Below are 19,228 nucleotides of genomic sequence, written 5' to 3'. Positions count from 1 at the left end.
AATAGGACAGGAATGGTAGGCATGTTTATGCTCTTATGCACGCCCCTTACAGACCTCTTAGGAATGGGGTGAGGTCAATAGTAGACAGGTTTTGGTTAAAGCTTTGGGGATTTTGAGAAGAGACCACAGAGTCAGGTAGTATTATGTATTAATAACTCTGTTACATAAGTCATATTTTCTGCAATCAAGATTGAAGCGGTTAACATTAAGTTTAAATCTATTTGCTCTTGTATTGTTGCGATTGAAGCTGAAGTAGTCTTCAACAGGAAGGACATTGCAATAGATGATTCTATGAGTTAAACACAGGTCCTGTCGAAAGCGTCAGAGTTCTAAGTTTTCTAAACCCAAGATTTCAAGTCTGGTGGCATAAGGTATTTTGTTGTATTCAAGGAGTGGAGAACTAACTCCTCACCAAGTGAGAAATCAAATAGGTTCCTAACCAACCTAGCTGACAACTTGTCCAAAAGATAGAGGACGGAATTAGCGGGACAGCCATACTGGTCTTAATTCTTACAAACAAAGAAAAAAATGATAGAGGGAGTTGAAATTGCAGAAACTTTGGGTGAGAGTGACCGTATCATACTAGAATTCAACATAATGCAATCACAAGCAATAGAACATAATGATACCAGAGTCTTAGATTTTAAAAGAGTTGATTTTAACAAATTCAGAGAGAACTTGGGAAAGATTCCTCGGATGAAAATCCTAAAGGGGAAAACAACTCAAGAATCTTGGAAAACTCTGAAAAATATGATCATGAAAGCCCATATCAGCACAATACTATTGAAAAAGAAAAACAATAAATCCAAGAAGAAACCAGCATGGCTGCACGAAGATCTCTCGGACAAATTGAAAGACAAAAAGTACAAGTACAAAAAATGGAAAGACAACTAAGGCAGAATAACAGCAGATAGCCTGAATCTGCACAGATGAAGTCAGGAAAGGAAAGACTCAGAATGAACAAAGACTTGCAACAAAAGTCAAAGATAATTTTTAAAAAAATCTTCTAACGTATAAATAACAAGAAAAAAATCAAGGAAACAGTCAGTTCACTAAAGAGAGAAGACGGCAGGAAGTAACAGACAGCAGAGAAGAGAAGAGAAGAGAAGAGAAGAGAAGAGAAGAGAAGAGAAGAGAATTTATTGGCCAAGTGTGATTGGACACACAAAGAATTTTTTTTGGTGCATATATTCTCAGTGTAAATAAAAGAAAAAGAAAAAGAAATACCTTCATCAAGGTACAACATTTACAACGTAAATGATGGTCATAGGGTACAATTTAACCCTTAATGATAGCAACAAAAAGTTACAGTCATACAGTCATAAGTGGAAAGAGATTGGTGAGGGAAATGATGAGAAGATTAATAGTAGTCTAGATTTAGTAAATAGTTTGACAGTGTTGAGGGAATTAATTGTTTAGCAGAGTGATGGCCTTCGGGAAAAAACTGTTCTTGTGCCTAGTTGTTCTGGTGTGCAGTGCTCTATAGCGTCATTTTGAGGGTAGGAGTTGAAACAGTTTATGTCCAGGATGTGAGGGATCTGTAAATATTTTCACAGCTCTCTTCTTGATTTGTGCAGTATATAGGTCCTCAATAGAAGGCAGGTTGGTAGCAATTATTTTTTCTGCAGTTCTAATTATCCTCTGAAGTCTGTGTCTTTCTTGTTGGGTTGCAGAACCGAACCAGACAGTTATAGAGGTGCAAATGACAGACTCAATAATTCCTCTGTAGAACTGGATCAGTAGCTCCTTGGGCAGTTTGAGCTTTCTGAGTTGGCGCAGAAAGAAGAGTCTTTGTTGTCCTTTTTTGATGATGTTTTTGATGTTAACTGTCCATTTTAGATCTTGCGATATGATAGAACCTAGAAATTTGAAGGTTTCTACTGCTGATACTGTGTTGTCAAGTATTGTGAGAGGTGGAAATATGGAACGATTTCTCCTAAAGTCTACCACCATTTCTACAGTTTTGAGTGTGTTCAGTTCCAGATTGTTACGGTTGTACCACAAGGCTAGTCGTTCGACCTCACATCTATATGCGGATTCGTCATTGTCTCTAATGAGACCAATCACTGTTGTGTCATCTGCGAACTTCAGTAGTTTAACAGATGGATCGTTGGAGATGCAGTCATTGGTATACAGAGAGAAGAGAAGTGGGGAGAGCACACAGCCTTGGGTGGGCCCTGTGCTAATTGTACAGGTATCTGAAGTTATTCGCTTAACTTTACCTGCTGCTTCCTGTTTGTTAGGAAGCTTGTGATCCACTTACAAGTCTGTTCAGGTACCTGTAGCTGGTTTAGCTTAGTTAGAAGAGTGTCTGGAATGATGGTATTGAATGCTGAACTAAAGTCTACAAAGAGGACCCTTACATAAGTCTTTGGAGATTCAAGATGTTGTAAGATGTAGTGCAGAGCCATATTAATAGCATCATCTGTTGATCTATTTGCTCGGTATGCAAATTGCAAGGGGTCTAACAACAAATCTGTGATGGTTTTCAAGTAGGAAAGCACTAGCCTTTCAAAGGCTTTCATGACTACAGATGTTAAAGCAACTGGTCTGTAGTCATTCAGTTCCTTGATGGTGGGCTTCTTCGGCATTGGGATGATGGTAGAGCGTTTGAAGCAAGAAGGAACATAGCACATCTCTAGTGATTTATTGAAGATATGGGTGAAGATTCTATGCATCTATGCATCGGTCTTCACGCAAAAAGAAACTATAGCCCAACCTACTGGAAATTTATTTAACTAGAAATAAAAGTTAAAATAAGCACACACACACAAAAAAATAGTAAGAGAAAACCTGTCTGATCTTGATGAATACAAATTACCGGAACCTGACGGATTACATCCCAGAGTTTTAAAGGAGCTGGCAGATGAGATCTCAGAACCACTGAACTATATCTTTCAAAAATCCTGGAGCACTGAGGAACTACCAGAGGACTGAAAAAAAGATGATGTGGTTCCCATCTTCAAAAAAGTAAAAAAGAACAGATCCAGGAAACTACAGACCAATTAGCCTAACATCGATACCCAGGAAGATGCTGGAAAAGATAATAAAAATAACAGATCTGCCAACATTTAGAAACAAGTAAAGTAATAACTAGCAGTCAGCATGAGTCTGTTAAAAATAGATCATGCCAAACCAATCTTATTTCATTCTTCAACATATTAACTAAATTAGTAGACCAACGAAATACTGTGGACATAATATACTTAGACTTCAGCAAGGCATTCTTGGTAAATTAGAAAAAAGTGGGATAGATATCATCATCACCAGATAGATAGATAACTGGCTGGCAAATCATACTCAACGAGTAGTCCTTAATGGGTCTAGATCTACATGGAGGAAAGTTTGTTTGTTTGTTTGTTTGTTTACATTTATACCCCGCCCTTCTCCAAAGACTCAGGGCGGCTTACAATGTATAGGGCAATAAGTAAGCAGTGGGGTACCGCAAGGTTCCGTCTTAGGCTCAGTACTCTTCAATATCTTCATAAACGACTTAGATGAAGGAATAGAAGGGAAACTTACCAAATGATACCAAACTGGCAGGAATAGCTAACACCCTAGATCCCTGGTGGGGAGCCAAGGGTGAAATGTAAAATTTGTTACTACTGGTTCTGTGGGCATGGCTTGGTGGGAGAGTAATGTGACTGGGTGAGCATGGCCAACTTTTTTTTTTTACTTTTAAAAGCATTTTTTTCTACAACCTCTTCAGCCTTCCACCTCTCGCAATATTAGACAACACAGTATCAACAGTAGAAATCTTTAAATTTCTAGGTTCTATCATATCGCAAGATCTAAAATGGACAGCTAACATCAAAACCATCATCAAAAAAGGACAACAAAGACTGTTCTTTCTGCGCCAACTCAGTAAGCTCAAACTGCCCAAGGAGCTGCTGATTCAGTTCTACAGAGGAATTATTGAGTCTGTCATTTGCACCTCTATAACTGTCTGGTTCGGTTCTGCAACCCAACAAGAAAGACCCAGACTTCAGAGGATAATTAGAACTGCAGAAAAAATAATTGCTACCAACCTGCCTTCCATTGAGGACCTGTATACTGCACGAATCAAGAAGAGGGCCGTGAAAATATTTACAGATCCCTCACATCCTGGACATAAACAGTTTCAACTCCTACCCTCAAAACGACGCTATAGAGCACTGCACAACAGAACAACTAGACACAAGAACAGTTTTTTCCCGAAGGCCATCACTCTGCTAAACAAATAATTCCCTCAACACTGTCGAACTATTTACTAAATCTGCACTCCTATTAATCTTCTCATAGTTCCCATCACCAATCTCTTTCCACTTATGACTGTATGACTGTAACTTTGTTGCTGGCAATCCTTATGATTTATATTGATATATTGACCATCAATTGTGTTGTAAATGTTGTACCTTGATGAACGTATCTTTTCTTTTATTTACACTGAGAGCATATGCACCAAGACAAATTCCTTGTGTGTCCAATCACACTTGGCCAATAAAAATTCTATTCTATTCTATTCTATTTAGCAATAAATGGTACAAATTCAGCACCCACCAAACCTTTTGGCCATCCCCTCTGCACCCAGTTCAAAAGAGTCTTAAACATAGCATTTTTAGCTGAGTGCTTGGCCACTTTGGCAGAAGTCACAAGCTTAGCATCAAGACAGTCAATAAGTAAAACCGGATCGCTTGGTGTAGGATCGTCCAACAGTTCAGGCAGAGGGCAATGGCTAAGGGCATCAGTGTGCCCCATAGTCTTTCCTGGTCAGTGGGAGAGTTTGTAACTGTAAGCCAAGAGGAAAATGGCCCACTGTGTGAATCTAGGGGACATGACCACAGGAGTAGGATGATCCCCAGCCAAAAGCCCCAACAGTTGCATATGGTCAGTCACCAATTCAAAATCCCTCCCAAACAAGTAGTCATGAAACCTTTTGACCCCGGCAATCGCAGCTAGCGCTTCCCTGTCCAGCTGGCTGTAGTTCCTCTCCATGCTAGACAGAGTTCTGGAGAAGTAGGCTACCGGGGCTTTGGTTCCATTTGGAAGGCAGTGGCTGAGGACTGCCCCCACACCAAAGGGTGAAGCATCACAAACCACCACAATGGGCAACATGTCATTGTATTGGATCAAGAAGCTGTCAGCAGAAAACAGCTGCCTGACTGCTCGAAATGCAGCAGCTTCTCTGTGCCCCCAAACCCATGGGGACCGCTTAGCCAGCAGTTTGTGGAGTGGTTCTGCAACTGTAGCTTTGTTTTTGAGGAAGACACTGTAGAAGTTCAGCAAACCTAGGAATGCCTTCAGCTCAGTCTGGTTCTTAGGCATGGGCACCTCTTGTATTGCTCGGATTTTGCTTTTCATCAGGTGTATGCCCACCCTGGTGATTCTGTACCCCAAGAATTCTACCTCCCTGACTCTGATTTGACATTTACTGCCTTTAACGTGGAATCCCGCAGAGCGGAATTTAGTCAGCACTTCCCGTAACCGGGAGTAAAGCTGCTGTTTTTTGCTAGCAGTTATCAGCACATGGTCAAAATAAGGCACTACCCCAGAGATTTTAAATAAAAGCCGTTCCGTAACACTCAGAAAAATTCCTGGGGTGATGCTAACCCCAAACTGTAGTCGGTGACATTTAAAAGCCCCCCTATGCATTATGATGCTTTCAGCCTTGGCAGTAGTGCCATCTACCAGCAGTTGCTGATACGCCTGCATGAGGTGTAATTTTGCAAAAATGGTTCTGGGGCCTAGAGAATGTAATAAATGCTGGATGACTGGCACAGGGTAGGCACTCTGCTGAAGTGCCTTATTAATTGTGCACTTATAGTCAGCGCAGATGCGCAGAGACCCGTCCCCTTTAATGGGAGTTATGATGGGGGTCTCCCATTTGGCATGGTCAACTGGTTTGAGAATGCCTTGTTGGATTAACTTGTCTAGTTCTAAGTCAATCTTGGGTTTTAATGCAAATGGAACCTTCTGTAGTTTCATTCTGATGGGTGTAATGCTAAGGTCCAAGCTAAAAGATATAGGGGTGCCCACATACTTGCAGAGCTCTGGGCAGAACATGTCCTGGAACTCCTGGATCAGGTCGTCTGCAGCAGCACTGGCGACGGTGTTGATGCCAGTAACCCCCAATCCAAGGGCACTGAACCAGTCCAGTCCCAGCAGGTTCAGGAGGTTACCTGAACCATCGTTAAGGACAGTCTTCCTTGGAACTTGTACTTTATGTTGAACAATACGCAGCCCAACACAGGAATACAGTTCCCTTGGAAATCACTTAGTTTTAGTTGTGGCCAGGTCAGCTGCCATTTCTGGAACCTCGGTATTGCCTTTTTCAATGCTTGCCATGATATGATGGTCTCTGAGGACCCCATGTCTATCTCCATCTCCATGGCAACCCTTCAATTTGTATTGTCATGCTTAGCTTCTTTTGAGATGGTGTGCTGACTTGGCCAATTCTTGTTTGATTGGTGTCTGGAGTTCTTGTCTTATTATTTGCCTGCTTTAGCTTCCATTAGTGTCCTGTTTATACAGCTTCGGTGCTTCCAGCAGGACAGTCTCTCGGGTATCCCTGCAGTTACTGGGCAGGGGTGCCCAGCAGACTCTAGCTAAGTGCCCTTTCCGCTCACACCTTTTGCAGATGGCATTGCAGTATCAGCAGGAGGCTCGTGGGTGCTGACCCCCACAGCTGGCACATGATTGTTTTGCTGTCTTGCTCTGGGGCCCTTCTTCTATCAGTATGATAGACTTTGTCCTCATTTCCTTTGGATTCGTCATCCTGGTATTGTCCCTTATGTACGGTGGCTGTATGTTTCACCGCCGCTGGGGCTGTGGTGAGCTTCTGGAGCGATTCGGCTGCTCTGTTAGATAATTCGGAGGCCCTTGCCTCATCCAAGGTGGTTTGCAGAGTCGGGTTCATCTTGGCAAGCATCCTTTGTTGTAAACAGAGTTCTTGTACTCTGCAGATAAGTTGTTTTAATAGAATGTCATTCAAGTCTCAGATATTTCTGGAGGGTGTGTGTGTGGCCAGCATCGTGGTGGTACAGCGTGGATCCTGGTGCTCCAGGAAAATGCTGATATCTCAGCTGATTTGGGGATCAAATCAGCTGAATGAATCATAGCTGTCCTGTAGAGACAGTGAAGAAGGGAGGCACTGGCCAGTGTGAACAGGGAAGTTGCAAATTCCCTGGAGTGCCGGCATTAGCCTCTGACCCAGCGGCGAGGGAAGACAGCCATTAGGAGCTGTCAAAAGCTGGGCCGGCCACACAAAAGAATTGAGCAGGAGCGGTGATTGAATGGAGTATGGTTACTGGGTGAGCGATTGGCCAACTCACACGTAAGAAGAAAACTTTTTAAAGCTTAAAAAAAGTTCCAACTTGAAATTAATGGCTAATTGGCACGTGGAAATTTAAAGTGAAGGAAAACTAAAAGCAAAGAGGAATTTTAAGATTAATGCCCTAAAAGGAATAACTTTCCATCTGGATTTAAAATTGGACCTGGAAGAAAATAATAAAAGGAAAAGAAAATTGAGGAAAAGCATCCTTTACTAACAAAAGGACTTAATTGAGGAAGAGGAAGTAATTATCTTTGTGGATTATCAAGTGACATTTTGTTGCTGGGGACTTGTGAATTGGAGAGAGACATCTGCTGGAGGAAAGAAAATATCGCATTTCTTAGACTACCATGGGAATCAACTGGAGGAGAGTTTTTTAAACAGCTGCAGTACGACTTCAAAAAATAAGTGAGAAGAACAAAGATTTAAATTAGAATGGCTTAAAGAAACATCTGAACTGGACATTATAAAGAAAAAAAGACATTATATGGACTTGAATTTGAACTATATATGTTAAAATAATAAATTTAAAAATCCTTTCTCCTTAAATTGAGAATACGGAGAGTTGGGAGGATGAGTATGAGGAATTAAGGGAGATGCTTCAAATGGTGTGAGAGTCGTTTAAGAGAAATAAAGAAGCGGAGGAGTGATTAAAAAGTAAAAAAAAAGGATGAAGAAATTATGAAGGAGAAGCAAGAGGAACAAGAATACAATGCTGAAAAGGAGATAATTGAAGATAAAAACATCGATGACTACACTGGGATTGACAGTGACAGAATAAAAATGGATGGGGGAAATATCTTTCAAAAAAGAAGAGAAAAGGAAACGGGAAAAGATTGAGAGAGAAAATTAAAAGAGTAAAAAAATAGATGATTACATTGGGATTGACAGTGACAGACTAAGAATAGATAGGGGAAAGTATTTCTCAAAAAAGAAGAGAAGAGGAGGAAATGGGGAAAGATTGAGGGGGGAATTAAAAGAGTAAAAATTAGAGAAAGGAGGTGGAAAGGAAGATACAAGAAAAAGAAAAAAAAGAAGATAAGAGAATGGGAGAAATGGAGGAAAGTATTAAGAAATCGAATTTTGGACTTCCAGTGGTGCCACTTTCTTTGTCGGGCACCTAAACAAGGCGCTCCATGCTGAAACTTCGTAAAAGCGAAAATCAGCTGTTTGCTGGCTTCAAGCACTCTCCCTGGGAGAAAGGGAGAGTACAGAGTGGCGGGAGAGTGGTAGATCTCCCCAGGGGCTTGGCTTTGTGAAGCAGAGCCCCGGAGGGTTGAGTCCCACTGAACTCCGCCGAGCTCCAAACTTCAGCGCACTCCTGCAGAAGCAGGAAAAGAAGAAAGTGTCCATCTCTGCCCAATTGATTTTTTCTGTGGATTTTTACATGCAGACGGAATGAGCGCGAGTGAACAATTATTGAATCGCAAGTATTCCTGACTTCTACCCTTTAAAAAGAAAAACTTTTTTTCCTCTGCTTTAATTTACTGTTTAAAATGGCGTCTGAGAGGAAGTGAAAGTCGGAAGCTAGCTGCGTAACTAAGAAACATTATTTGTGGATTGTAATGAACTGAGCTTTCCCATATCCAAAGGGAAAAAGAAAAGTTTTAAAGTTAAACTTTTGACTTTAAAAATTGAGATGGCTACTAAACCACCTAAGACTGCTGGCAGAAGGGGATCTGAAGTAGCTTTGGAAGATATGCTTAAGGAGCAAGGGAAAATGTTTGAAGATAAGTTTAAGGAGATGATGGAAAATAATAAAAAAATAAGAGAAGATATTTTGATGGCTTTTCAAGGTCTAACAAAAAAACTGGAGGGGTTGGAGGAGGAGGTGCAAGAAATTGGCCAGTCAAATCAGCAATTAGAAAATAAAATGGGAGGAATGCAAACAAAATTGGATAAAAATGAAGATCAGGTGGTGGTGATGCAGTATAGGATGATGGAAGGAGCTCTGACAATCAGGGGGTTACAGGAGGAAAAAGGTGAAGATTTAAAGAAAATTTTATCAGAAGCTCTGGCTGAATTTATTGAATCTGACCCACAAGAGGTTGCTTATCAAATTGATAAAATATACAGAGTTAATTCGTGGATTGCTAGGCAGAAGAAACTTCATAGAGACATTGTGGTTTATTTTGTGAAAAGAACAATGAGAAATCAGATCTTGCAAGTTGCATATCAGAAAAAGTTGAAAATAGGAGAACAGGATTTGAAGGATTTGAAAGAGATTCCTCCTAAGATGCTAAGGAATAGGAAAGACTTTATATTTTTTACACAAGAACTTAAAAAGCACCAGATTCAATTTACATGGGAGGTACCAGTTGGTTTGATAGTGTATTATCAAGGAAGAAGATATCATATTGATACTGTGCTTAAGGCTAAAGATTTTCTCTCTACTGTGTTGAAAGTTGAAATAGAAGTAATAGAAAAAAGATTTCAAGAGAGTCAAATGAGTGTGGAAGCTGAGGTGACCCCATTGATGTTATCATCTGAGGAACAGCCACAAGAACAAAGGGTGACAAGGGGAGCCCTCAAGCATAAAGAAAAGGAGCAACACATTCAAAGCAAAGGTCAGGATTTTACTACAGAAGCGGTGGGAGGAGCAAAGCCAAAGATACGGGAGGAGGATCTTCAGCTGATTGTTCAAAAGCTTCAGGAGGCCAGTAATGGCAAATAAAATTTTGACCTGGAATGTCAATGGTTTGAATTCAGCCCAGAAAAGAAGAAAAATATTTCATTATTTGAAACAATTTAAAAATGGTGTGATTTGTTTATAAGAGACACATATTAAACTATCAGATCAAAAATAATTAATAAACTCAAAATTAGGCAAACATTTTGTTGCTTCAGCTTTGGATAAGAAAAATGGTATAGTGGTATATTTGAGAAAGGACATACCAGCCAAGTTAATAGATGCAGATATTCATGGAAGATATATTGCACTTACACTAGAAACAAAAAAGATTCTTTTGCTTGGTATATATGCACCTAATCAGCAACAAGAAAAATACTACAGAATGTTGCATGATAAGTTGATTCTATGGGACTATAGATCGTATATCATATTAGGAGATTGGAATGGAGTAATAGATACACGAAAGAACAAGAGATTTCTTCCAAGAAGATACCTGCAAATGCAAAGCTGCCTAAATCTTTTTTTGAGATGATAGAAGATTTTGAGTTGAGAGATGTATGGAGACTGCGGAACTTGGAGGAAAGAGACTCCTCTGATAGGATATTTTTCTCTGATAGGCATCAATCCTTTTCACGTATTGATTTTATATTTAAGGCTTTTAAAAATTATGTCTTAAGAACTGCTCTCTTGCGTGTCTGGAAAAAATACTCTTAGAAACTAAATTATAAGGTTCCTATGTGGGCAAGTCCCAGACATACAATAGAGAATATATATATAGAACAGGATCAGGAAATGATTACATATAAAGATCTTTTGTATACTGAAAGAGGTAGTTTGCAATTAAAATCTCTGCACGTATTAAAAGAAGAAGGGAAAAATTATACTTGGTTTTAATATGGGCAATTACGTGCTAGATGGAAGGAAGATCAGAAAATTGGTATAGTGCAGAATGAGGAAAATTTGGTAAAGCAAATTAGAAACCAGTCTCAGGAGCATATAAAGAGATTGTATAATGTGTTACTTGAAATAGATTCTGAAAGGGACTTGGTAAAAGACTGTATGATAAAGTGGGCACAAAATTTTCAGGAGCCAATATTGTTGGAAACCTGGGAAAAAAATTGGGTTAGAAATGTTAAATTTACGCAGGCACAGAATTTAAGGAAAAATTTTTATAAAATGTTTTATAGATGGCATTTAGATCCTAAGAAGCTATCGTGTATGTATCCAGATATGCAAGCAAAATGTTGGAGATGTAATTGTGATGATGCTACATATTTTCATATTTGGTGGACTTGCAAGAACATTAAGACTTTTTGGATAAGAATTTGGTGGATTATACAAAATGTTTTGAAAAAAAAGATAAAGTTCCTACCGCAATTTTTTTATTAGGAATTATCACGGACTGTACAGTAATTGAGACTAAATTGATTTTAAATTTAGTAACAGCGGCAAGACTACTGATAGGACAGTATTGGAAGAAAAAAGAACTACCTACAATAGAAGAATGGATATTGAAAGTTGCTAATTTGGCTGAGATGGCAAAAATCTCAGCCTTTTTGAAAGACAATACACAAGAAAGATACTTAAATGAATGGAAAAAATGGATTGACTATATCCAAAATAGATACCAGACTAAGAGATATCAGACTGCCTTTGAATGATTAGGATGTATTATTTCTGATTGTTATGGGGGAGGTTAGGATTTGATGAGATTGCAGGAGTATAACCGAGTTAGGAGGGAAAATTTTTAGCATATGATTGTTTTATTTTTAAACTGTACCTTGTGTTTGTTCCGGGAAGTCTGGGGGGAGGGGTTTTTTGAAGGGAGGAGTGAGGGGGGTAGAGGGGGGAGGGGGGAAAAGCTTTTTTTTGTAAAAACTTTTTCAATAAAAAAAAAAAGAAACGAAATTTTGGAGAGACTGAAAGAAAATGGTTAAAAGAGGAAGAAAAATGAATAGCAGAAAAGAAATTAAAATAGTTGTAGAAATTTGATGCAAGAAGTAAATTAGAAGAAATATATAGATTATTGTAAAAGGGAAGTAAGAAAGGATGAAATGAAGTGTATGTAAGAAGCAAAACAGAAAAAAATATGCTTTTTAATGTAAAATGGAGAAATAGATGAAATGTGAAAGATAAAATGTGATATATGTTTTACTGTCTGAGGATGCATGGAATTGAAGAGAATTATAGTGGATGGTAAAGAAATATATTTTAAATATAGAAAAGAACATAGAAATTAATTGAAATCAAGATATAAAACTGCAAAAAAGGAAGTATACTGTTTAAGAAAAATAGTCCAGCAGATGAAATGTGAAAGTTAGAATGGTTTATAGGTGAAAACAATTGAAAGAGAGATATAATGTGGAACAAAATTGAAACATTAGTAAATGATGTATCCTAATGAAAGAGAAAAATAATTATTGAACTGGGAATAAGAATTGAAAGAAAACAAGGGGTGGAAGGTTGTATTAATTAAAAAGCTGTAAGGTAAAAATGGAACAAAAGGAAAGATAATGTTAATAATTAAAACATATGAGGGGAATTCTGAAAAATATACTTAATAAATGGGAAATTCGGGGTTGTCTGGACACCACAGTTAAAAATATTGAAATGAAAATGAATATAGCAATAGAGAGAGATAAGAAGGAGAGAGATGGAAGAAAAGGAGAAGGAGAGAGAGGGAAAGAAGAAAAGGAAGAGGAGAGGAAGAAAGGGAGGTGAAATAAGAGTAGGAGAGAAGGTCAGATACGGAGGAAGAAGGGAGAAGGGGAGAAAGGAAGGGGAAGTAGAGAAGGAGTAGGAGAGGAGAGGAGAAAGTAGGGAGGATAAAAGAAAGGAGGGAGAAGAATGAGAAAGAGAAGAAAGATTGCTGTAAAACAAAAAAGATGAAATGGAAGAAAGACACCCCCAAACATGTTTGAATATATCAGGATAAAAATTGAATTAGCTAAAAAATAATAAAGAGAATATATATTAGTAAAAATGGAGAAATTAGAATTTGAGAGCGAAAGAAGATGTGGTTTATATAAATGAGCATAGAAATATTAAGAGATGATTAAAATATGGAAAAAGAATATTTTGGCAGAAATTGTAACTAAGTAAAATGTATTTGGATATGTTAAATTGTATAAGATATGATATGGCCAATACTCTGTTCATAAACTGTGGGGGGGGGGAATAAAAAATCAATAAAAAACTGATAAAAAAAAGAATGTCATTCAAGTCTCTGAATTCACAGTGGGCAGCAGCCTTTCGCAGTGCTGCCATATATTGGTTGATAGACTCCCCATCTTTCTGCATTCGATGCCGAAATTCATAGCGACGTACTATCTTCAATGGGGCCAGAGTGTAGTGGGTCTTCAGCGCATTCTGAAGCACTTGCCAAGATACGGATTATACCAGGGTTGGTTCAGACAGGGATTCTGCCATATCGAATACTTCGTGGCTGCAATGGCTGAGAAATAATGCCCTTTTCCAGTTATCCGACAACCCCAGAAAATCATTTGCTTCCACAAAGTACTCGAATCAGGCCATGTAAGTGTCTCAATTTTCTTTCGCCGGATTGAAGGGTGTAGGTGGGTGAAATGCAGACATTGTTGCAGCTCTTTTCACGTTTGAATTTGGCATGCAAAATGACCGCCCTTCCATGACATCCGCCTGGCTGGATGTTCATTGTCAGCTCTTTTTGCTTTAGTTCTCCTCTCTGAATCCCACCTTCATCGCCAGTGTTAAGTTGGGAAAACAAGGACACTGGAAACAGGCTTCAGACAACAGCTCTTTATTTGGCAACTATGTACAATCCACTAGTTAGCATCTCTGACAGCTTGCCCTTATATAGGGAGCTGCCAGAGAGCTCAGCCAATCACGTTTGAGTATTCTTCCCGCTCAAATACTGGACCAGACAGAAAACCTTGCAAACTGTCAATGTCTAACACAGTGGTAGTCAACCTGGTCCCTACCACCCACTAGTGGGCGTTCCAGCTTTCATGGTGAGCAGTAGGGTTTTTGTCTGATACTGAAGCACTTTCCTTTTTTTTTATTTAATTGAATTTTTTAAAAATGTTCATAGCATTATTTAAAAACATTTTCATTAGATTTTCATAAAATTCCTGAACTTTCTGAAAATATACTATTTGCATCACCCGCGCATAAGTTTAGTTCACATTACGTAAGTGAAACTAAATGGTGCTATAGTGCAACTGCAAACAAAAGATCCTCGTCCCAGAATAGCTCACGCATCTCCCCCCGAACCGGTGGGCGGTTAGAAAATTTTATTACTCACAGAGATACAAAAGTGGGTGGTAGGTAAAAAAAGGCTGTCTATCTAGACCCGTTCCAGTCCGGCTTCCAACCCGAATACAGCACGGAGACAGCTTTGGTCGCGTTGGTGGATGATCTCTGGAGGGCCAGAGACAGGGGTTGTTCCTCTGCCCTGGTCCTGTTAGATCTCTCAGCGGCTTTTGATACCATTGACCATGGTATCTTGCTGCACCGGTTGGGGGGATTGGGAGTGGGAGGCACTGTTTATCGGTGGTTCTCCTCCTATCTCTCTGACCGGTCGCAGATGGTGTTGACAGGAGGGCAGAGGTCGGCCGCGAGGTGCCTCACTTGTGGGGTGCCGCAGGGGTCGATTCTCTCACCCCTCCTGTTCAATATCTATATGAAGCCGCTGGGTGAGATCATCAGTGGCTTTGGGGTGAGATACCAGCTGTACGCTGACGACACTCAGCTGTACTTCTCCACCCCGGGCCACCCCAACGAAGCTGTTGAAGTGCTGTCCCGGTGTTTGGAAGCCGTACAGGTCTGGATGGGGAGGAACAGGCTCAAACTCAATCCCTCCAAGACGGAGTGGCTGTGAATGCCGGCACCCCGATTCAGTCAGCTGCAGCCGCGGCTGACTGTTGGAGGCGAGTTATTGGCCCCAAAGGAAAGGGTGCGCAACTTGGGTGTTCTCCTGGATGAACGGCTGTCGTTTGAAGACCATTTGACGGCCGTCTCCAGGAGGGCTTTTCACCAGGTTCGCCTGGTTTGCCAGTTGCGCCCCTTCCTTGATCGGGATGCCTTATGCACAGTCACTCATGCTCTTGTCACCTCTCACCTGGATTATTGCAATGCTCTCTACATGGGGCTCCCCTTGAAGTGCACTCGGAGGCTTCAGTTAGTCCAGAATGCAGCTGCGCGGGTGATAGAGGGAGCTCCACGTAGCTCCCTTATAACACCACTCCTGCGCAGACTGCACTGGCTGCCTGTGGTCTCTCAGGTGCACTTTAAGGTTTTGGTTACTACCTTTAAAGCGCTCCATGGCTTAGGGCCTGGGTACTTACGGGACCGCCTACTGTTACCTCATGCCTCCCACCGACCCGTACGCTCACACAGAGAGGGACTTCTCAGGGTGCCGTCTGCCAAACAATGTCGGCTGGCGGCCCCCAGGGGAAGATCCTTCTCTGTGGGGGCTCCTACCCTCTGGAACGAACTTCCCCCTGGTTTACGCCAAATATCTGACCTTCGGACCTTTCGCCGCGAATTGAAAACGTATTTATTTACTCGCGAGGGGCTGGTTTAAATTTTGTTGTATTTTTAAATTTATATTTTATATTTCTAAATTTTATATGAATTTTAATGGGTTCTTAGAATTTTAAATGTTTTAAAGTTTTCAGCCAATTGTATAATAAGTTTTTTAATTTTGTTTTAATTGTATATTGTATTGTTTGGGTTTTTATTTTGGCTGTACACCGCCCTGAGTCCTTTGGGAGAAGGGCGGTATAGAAATCTAATAAATAATAATAATAATAATAAAATACCCCTGATCTAACAGGGAAAGCAGAGTACCAGGGATGAGATCAATAAATTCTTAGTAGGTATGCCCTGTTTTCTAACAAATTTGTATTTTGCTGAGTCAGGGAGATGAAGCCTCTGCCCCAAACCTCCTTGGTAGTTATTCCAGGCTGGGGGGTGTGTGTGTGTGTTCCAAGGAGTGTCATTCTACCACTTGGATACATCTAAGCCACAACAGCAGCACGAAGGAGGTGGAGGAAGGCTTCCCAGCCTTAAGGACCTTGTGACCCTAGCCCTAACCCATTGATTTACAAAAGGCAGCCTGTTACTCCATGTGCTTGGATGAAAGTACAGATACAAATAATCATGCAAGGGTAGCAATAATTTTGCATTATGCTATTGGTTACATCATGAGAGAAGAGCTGGTGAAACTGGTGTCTTTGCCTGAAAGAACAAAAGGGATAGATATCTACCATGCTGGGATGGAGGCTTTTTTGTCACAAGACATAAGACCAGAAAAAGTGGTTTCAATTACTAGTGATGGGGCAGCTTCTATGGTGGGGGAACATCTGGTTTCATACAGTTCTTTGTTAAAGAAACAAAACATCTAATCATTCAGTTCCATTGTATTATACAGTATCAAGCAGCTCTTGGTGCCAGGGAAAACAGCAAAAAATTTGACAATGTCCTCAAAGATGTCACAAAAATGGTGAATTACATCATGGCTTGTGTTCTGAATTTTTAACAGTTTTAAGCACTTCTTGAGGAGGTTTAGGCACAGTATAATTATTTATTTATATACAGTAATCTCCAGTGGCTGAGCAGAGAACGAATATTGGAGAGATTTGCAGCCTGCTTGGATGAAATTAGACTGTTTATAAATGAAAAAGGGCAGGAATATCCACAGCTCACTGATATGGCCTGGCTTACCATAGTTTTTTTCCCCCAGATTTTACACTGCACTTCAATGTACTGAACAAACAACTACAAGGTGTAGAAAAAACAGCAAAAAGGATGTTTTGTGATATCAAAACATTTGAGAGAAAACTGCAGGTTTTTGAAAGAGACATTGAAAAGGGGCAGCTGAAATATTTTCCAAATCTAAAAATGCATTTAGAAAATTCTACAACATTTGCAGACAATCCTAAAAGCCATCAGGAAATCTACAAGGAATTTTCTAGCACTGTAGCAGCTGCAAAGGTGAATTTTAGTAACAGATTTTTACAGTTCTGTAAAATGGAGACAATCCTGTGTTTTCTTACTTCTCCAGATAAAGCCAAATTTGAAGAACTTGATCTTTCCTGCTTACACTGGTTAGATTTAGGAAATCTAGAAATGGAGCTATTGGAATTTCAAGAAAGCTCTATCTGGAAAAATAAATTCTATGGCCTGTGTGAAAAACTTGAGAAGATAGACTGGATGACAAAGGACAGCACAATTATTTCTGAAAATGAACTCCTTAAAGTGTGGAATTCTCTGCCAAATAATTTTAAATCAATGAAAGCGCTTGGGATTGCTTTCCTTACTTTGCTTGGATCATCTTATGCTCGTGAGCAGTTGTTTTCAGCTTTGAATTATATCAAATCTGATACCAGAAACAGTTTAAAAGATGACCTGACTGCTGTATTTGTTGCTCTCAAACTTACAAAGTATGAGCCAAGGTTAGACAAATTATCAGCCTCCATACATCAGCAAAAATCACATTAATTGTTCAAAAGCATGCCAAATGCAAACTTTTACTTTTCAATAAAAAAGTTCTTTGTATCATTGAAAGCTCTGTTATTGTATTTTTCTTTTAAGACAAAAGATGGTAATATATAAGTTGTGTTTTCTAAACTAAAACCTCAGTATTCAGGTTAAATTGCTGTGTTGGCACTTTGCGATAAATAAGTGGCTTTTGGATTTCAGTTTGGGCATATGGTCTCTAAAAGGTTCACCATCATTGCCCTAGATGATAGGCTCAAGATCTAGATGGATCTTGACAGACTTGAACACTGAGCCCTAGCTAATAAAATGAAATTCAATATAGAGAAAAGTAAAGTCTTACACTTAGGCAAGAAAAACCAAAAGTACACATATAGACTAGATGAAACCAGGCTTAATAGCAGTAACTGTGAGAGGGAAATTGGAGTGTTAGTAGATAACCAGTTAGGCTGGTAGATAACCAGCCAGGAGTGTGTGGCAGCTGCCAAAAATCCAATGCAATCCTAAATTGCATTAACAGAGAGATACAATAAAGTAATGTGATGTACTAATACCACTCTATAAAGCCTTATTAGTAAGACCACACCTAGAATACTGCATCCAGTTTTGGTCACCACACTATTAAAAAAGAGACTCTAGAAAGAGTGCAGAGAAGAGCAACCAGAATGATTAGGGGATGGAGACTAAAACTTATGAAGAACGATTACAGGAACTGGGCATGGCTAGTCTAGTGAAGAGAAGGACCAGGGGAGATATGATAGCAGTGTTCCAATACTTGAGGGGCTGCTACAGAGAGAAAGGGATCGAGCTATTTTCAAAGGCACCTGAAGGCCAGACAAGGAATAATGGATGGAAACTGATCAAGGAGAGATTCAACCTAGAAATAAAGAGACATTTTCTGACAGTGAGAACAATCAACCAATGGGACAGCTTGCTTTCAGAAGTTGTGGGAACTTCATCACTGGAGGCTTTCAAGAAGAGATTGGACTGCCATTTGTCAGAAATGGTGTAGGGTCTCCTCTTTGGGCATGGTGGGGGGTTGGGGGGGTTGGACTAGGGGTGAAATCTAAAAATTTTCCCTACCGGTTCTGTAAGCGTGACTTAATTGGTGGCCGATGCTTGGTGATCAGATGACTGGGTGGGCGTGGCCAATAACAATAAATAATAAAAATAATAAACAAACTATACAAAACAATAAGAGGTAACAAAAATCAACTTTCACACTTTACACACACGCAACACAACACAACTGACTCACACACAATGTAAAAGCAGCTGCACTTCACCCAAAATGGCCCCTGCAACATCAGGAACCTCACACAGCCACAAAAAGCTCAAAAATCAACTTTCACACTTTACACACACACAACACAACTGATTCACACACACACACACACACACACACAAAATGCCACATACAGCTTTGTGAGATTTTGTGTGCTTGTGTAGTTAGAATGAAACACTACAGAAACACACTGAATCTTAGAAAGCTGCACAAATATTTTATTTTATTATTTTATTTATATTTTTTAGATCAGGGGTCTCCAACCTTAGTAACTTTAAGGTTTGTGGATTTCAACTCCCAGAGTTCCTCAGCCAGCAAAGATGGCTAAGGAACTCTGAGAGTTGAAGTTCACAAGCCTTAAAGTTACTAAGGTTGGAGACCCTTGTTTTAGATAAAAGCAGCTAAATTTAAAACTTCCTGAACTTTAAATTGCTGCCTAAAAAAAACCAACTCCTTACCCCAATTAAATATTTTTTAAAGCTCCCCCCATTTACTTACCCAATGGGAGGCAGGCAGATTGAGT

At 39.7% G+C, this 19,228-nt stretch overlaps 1 protein-coding gene across 1 annotated transcript in view; it reads left to right on the top strand.

The window, feature by feature from the left end:
• The window catches only part of XK (X-linked Kx blood group antigen, Kell and VPS13A binding protein), a 55,811-nt gene extending 38,177 nt beyond the window's left edge, over nt 1-17,634 (top strand). The window contains exon 3 of the mRNA XM_058184460.1: nt 16,666-17,634. Within this exon, the coding sequence (XP_058040443.1) occupies nt 16,666-17,423 (758 nt within the window). The 3' untranslated portion in view covers nt 17,424-17,634. The remainder of the gene's footprint in view (nt 1-16,665) is intronic.
• Nucleotides 17,635-19,228: the final 1,594 nt, after the last annotated feature.

The sequence above is a fragment of the Ahaetulla prasina genome, chromosome 5, assembly GCF_028640845.1.
Source record: "Ahaetulla prasina isolate Xishuangbanna chromosome 5, ASM2864084v1, whole genome shotgun sequence".
Taxonomy (NCBI): Eukaryota; Metazoa; Chordata; class Lepidosauria; order Squamata; family Colubridae; genus Ahaetulla; species Ahaetulla prasina.
Note: the sequence above shows the minus strand (reverse complement) of the source record. Positions and strands in the feature narration are given on the sequence as shown.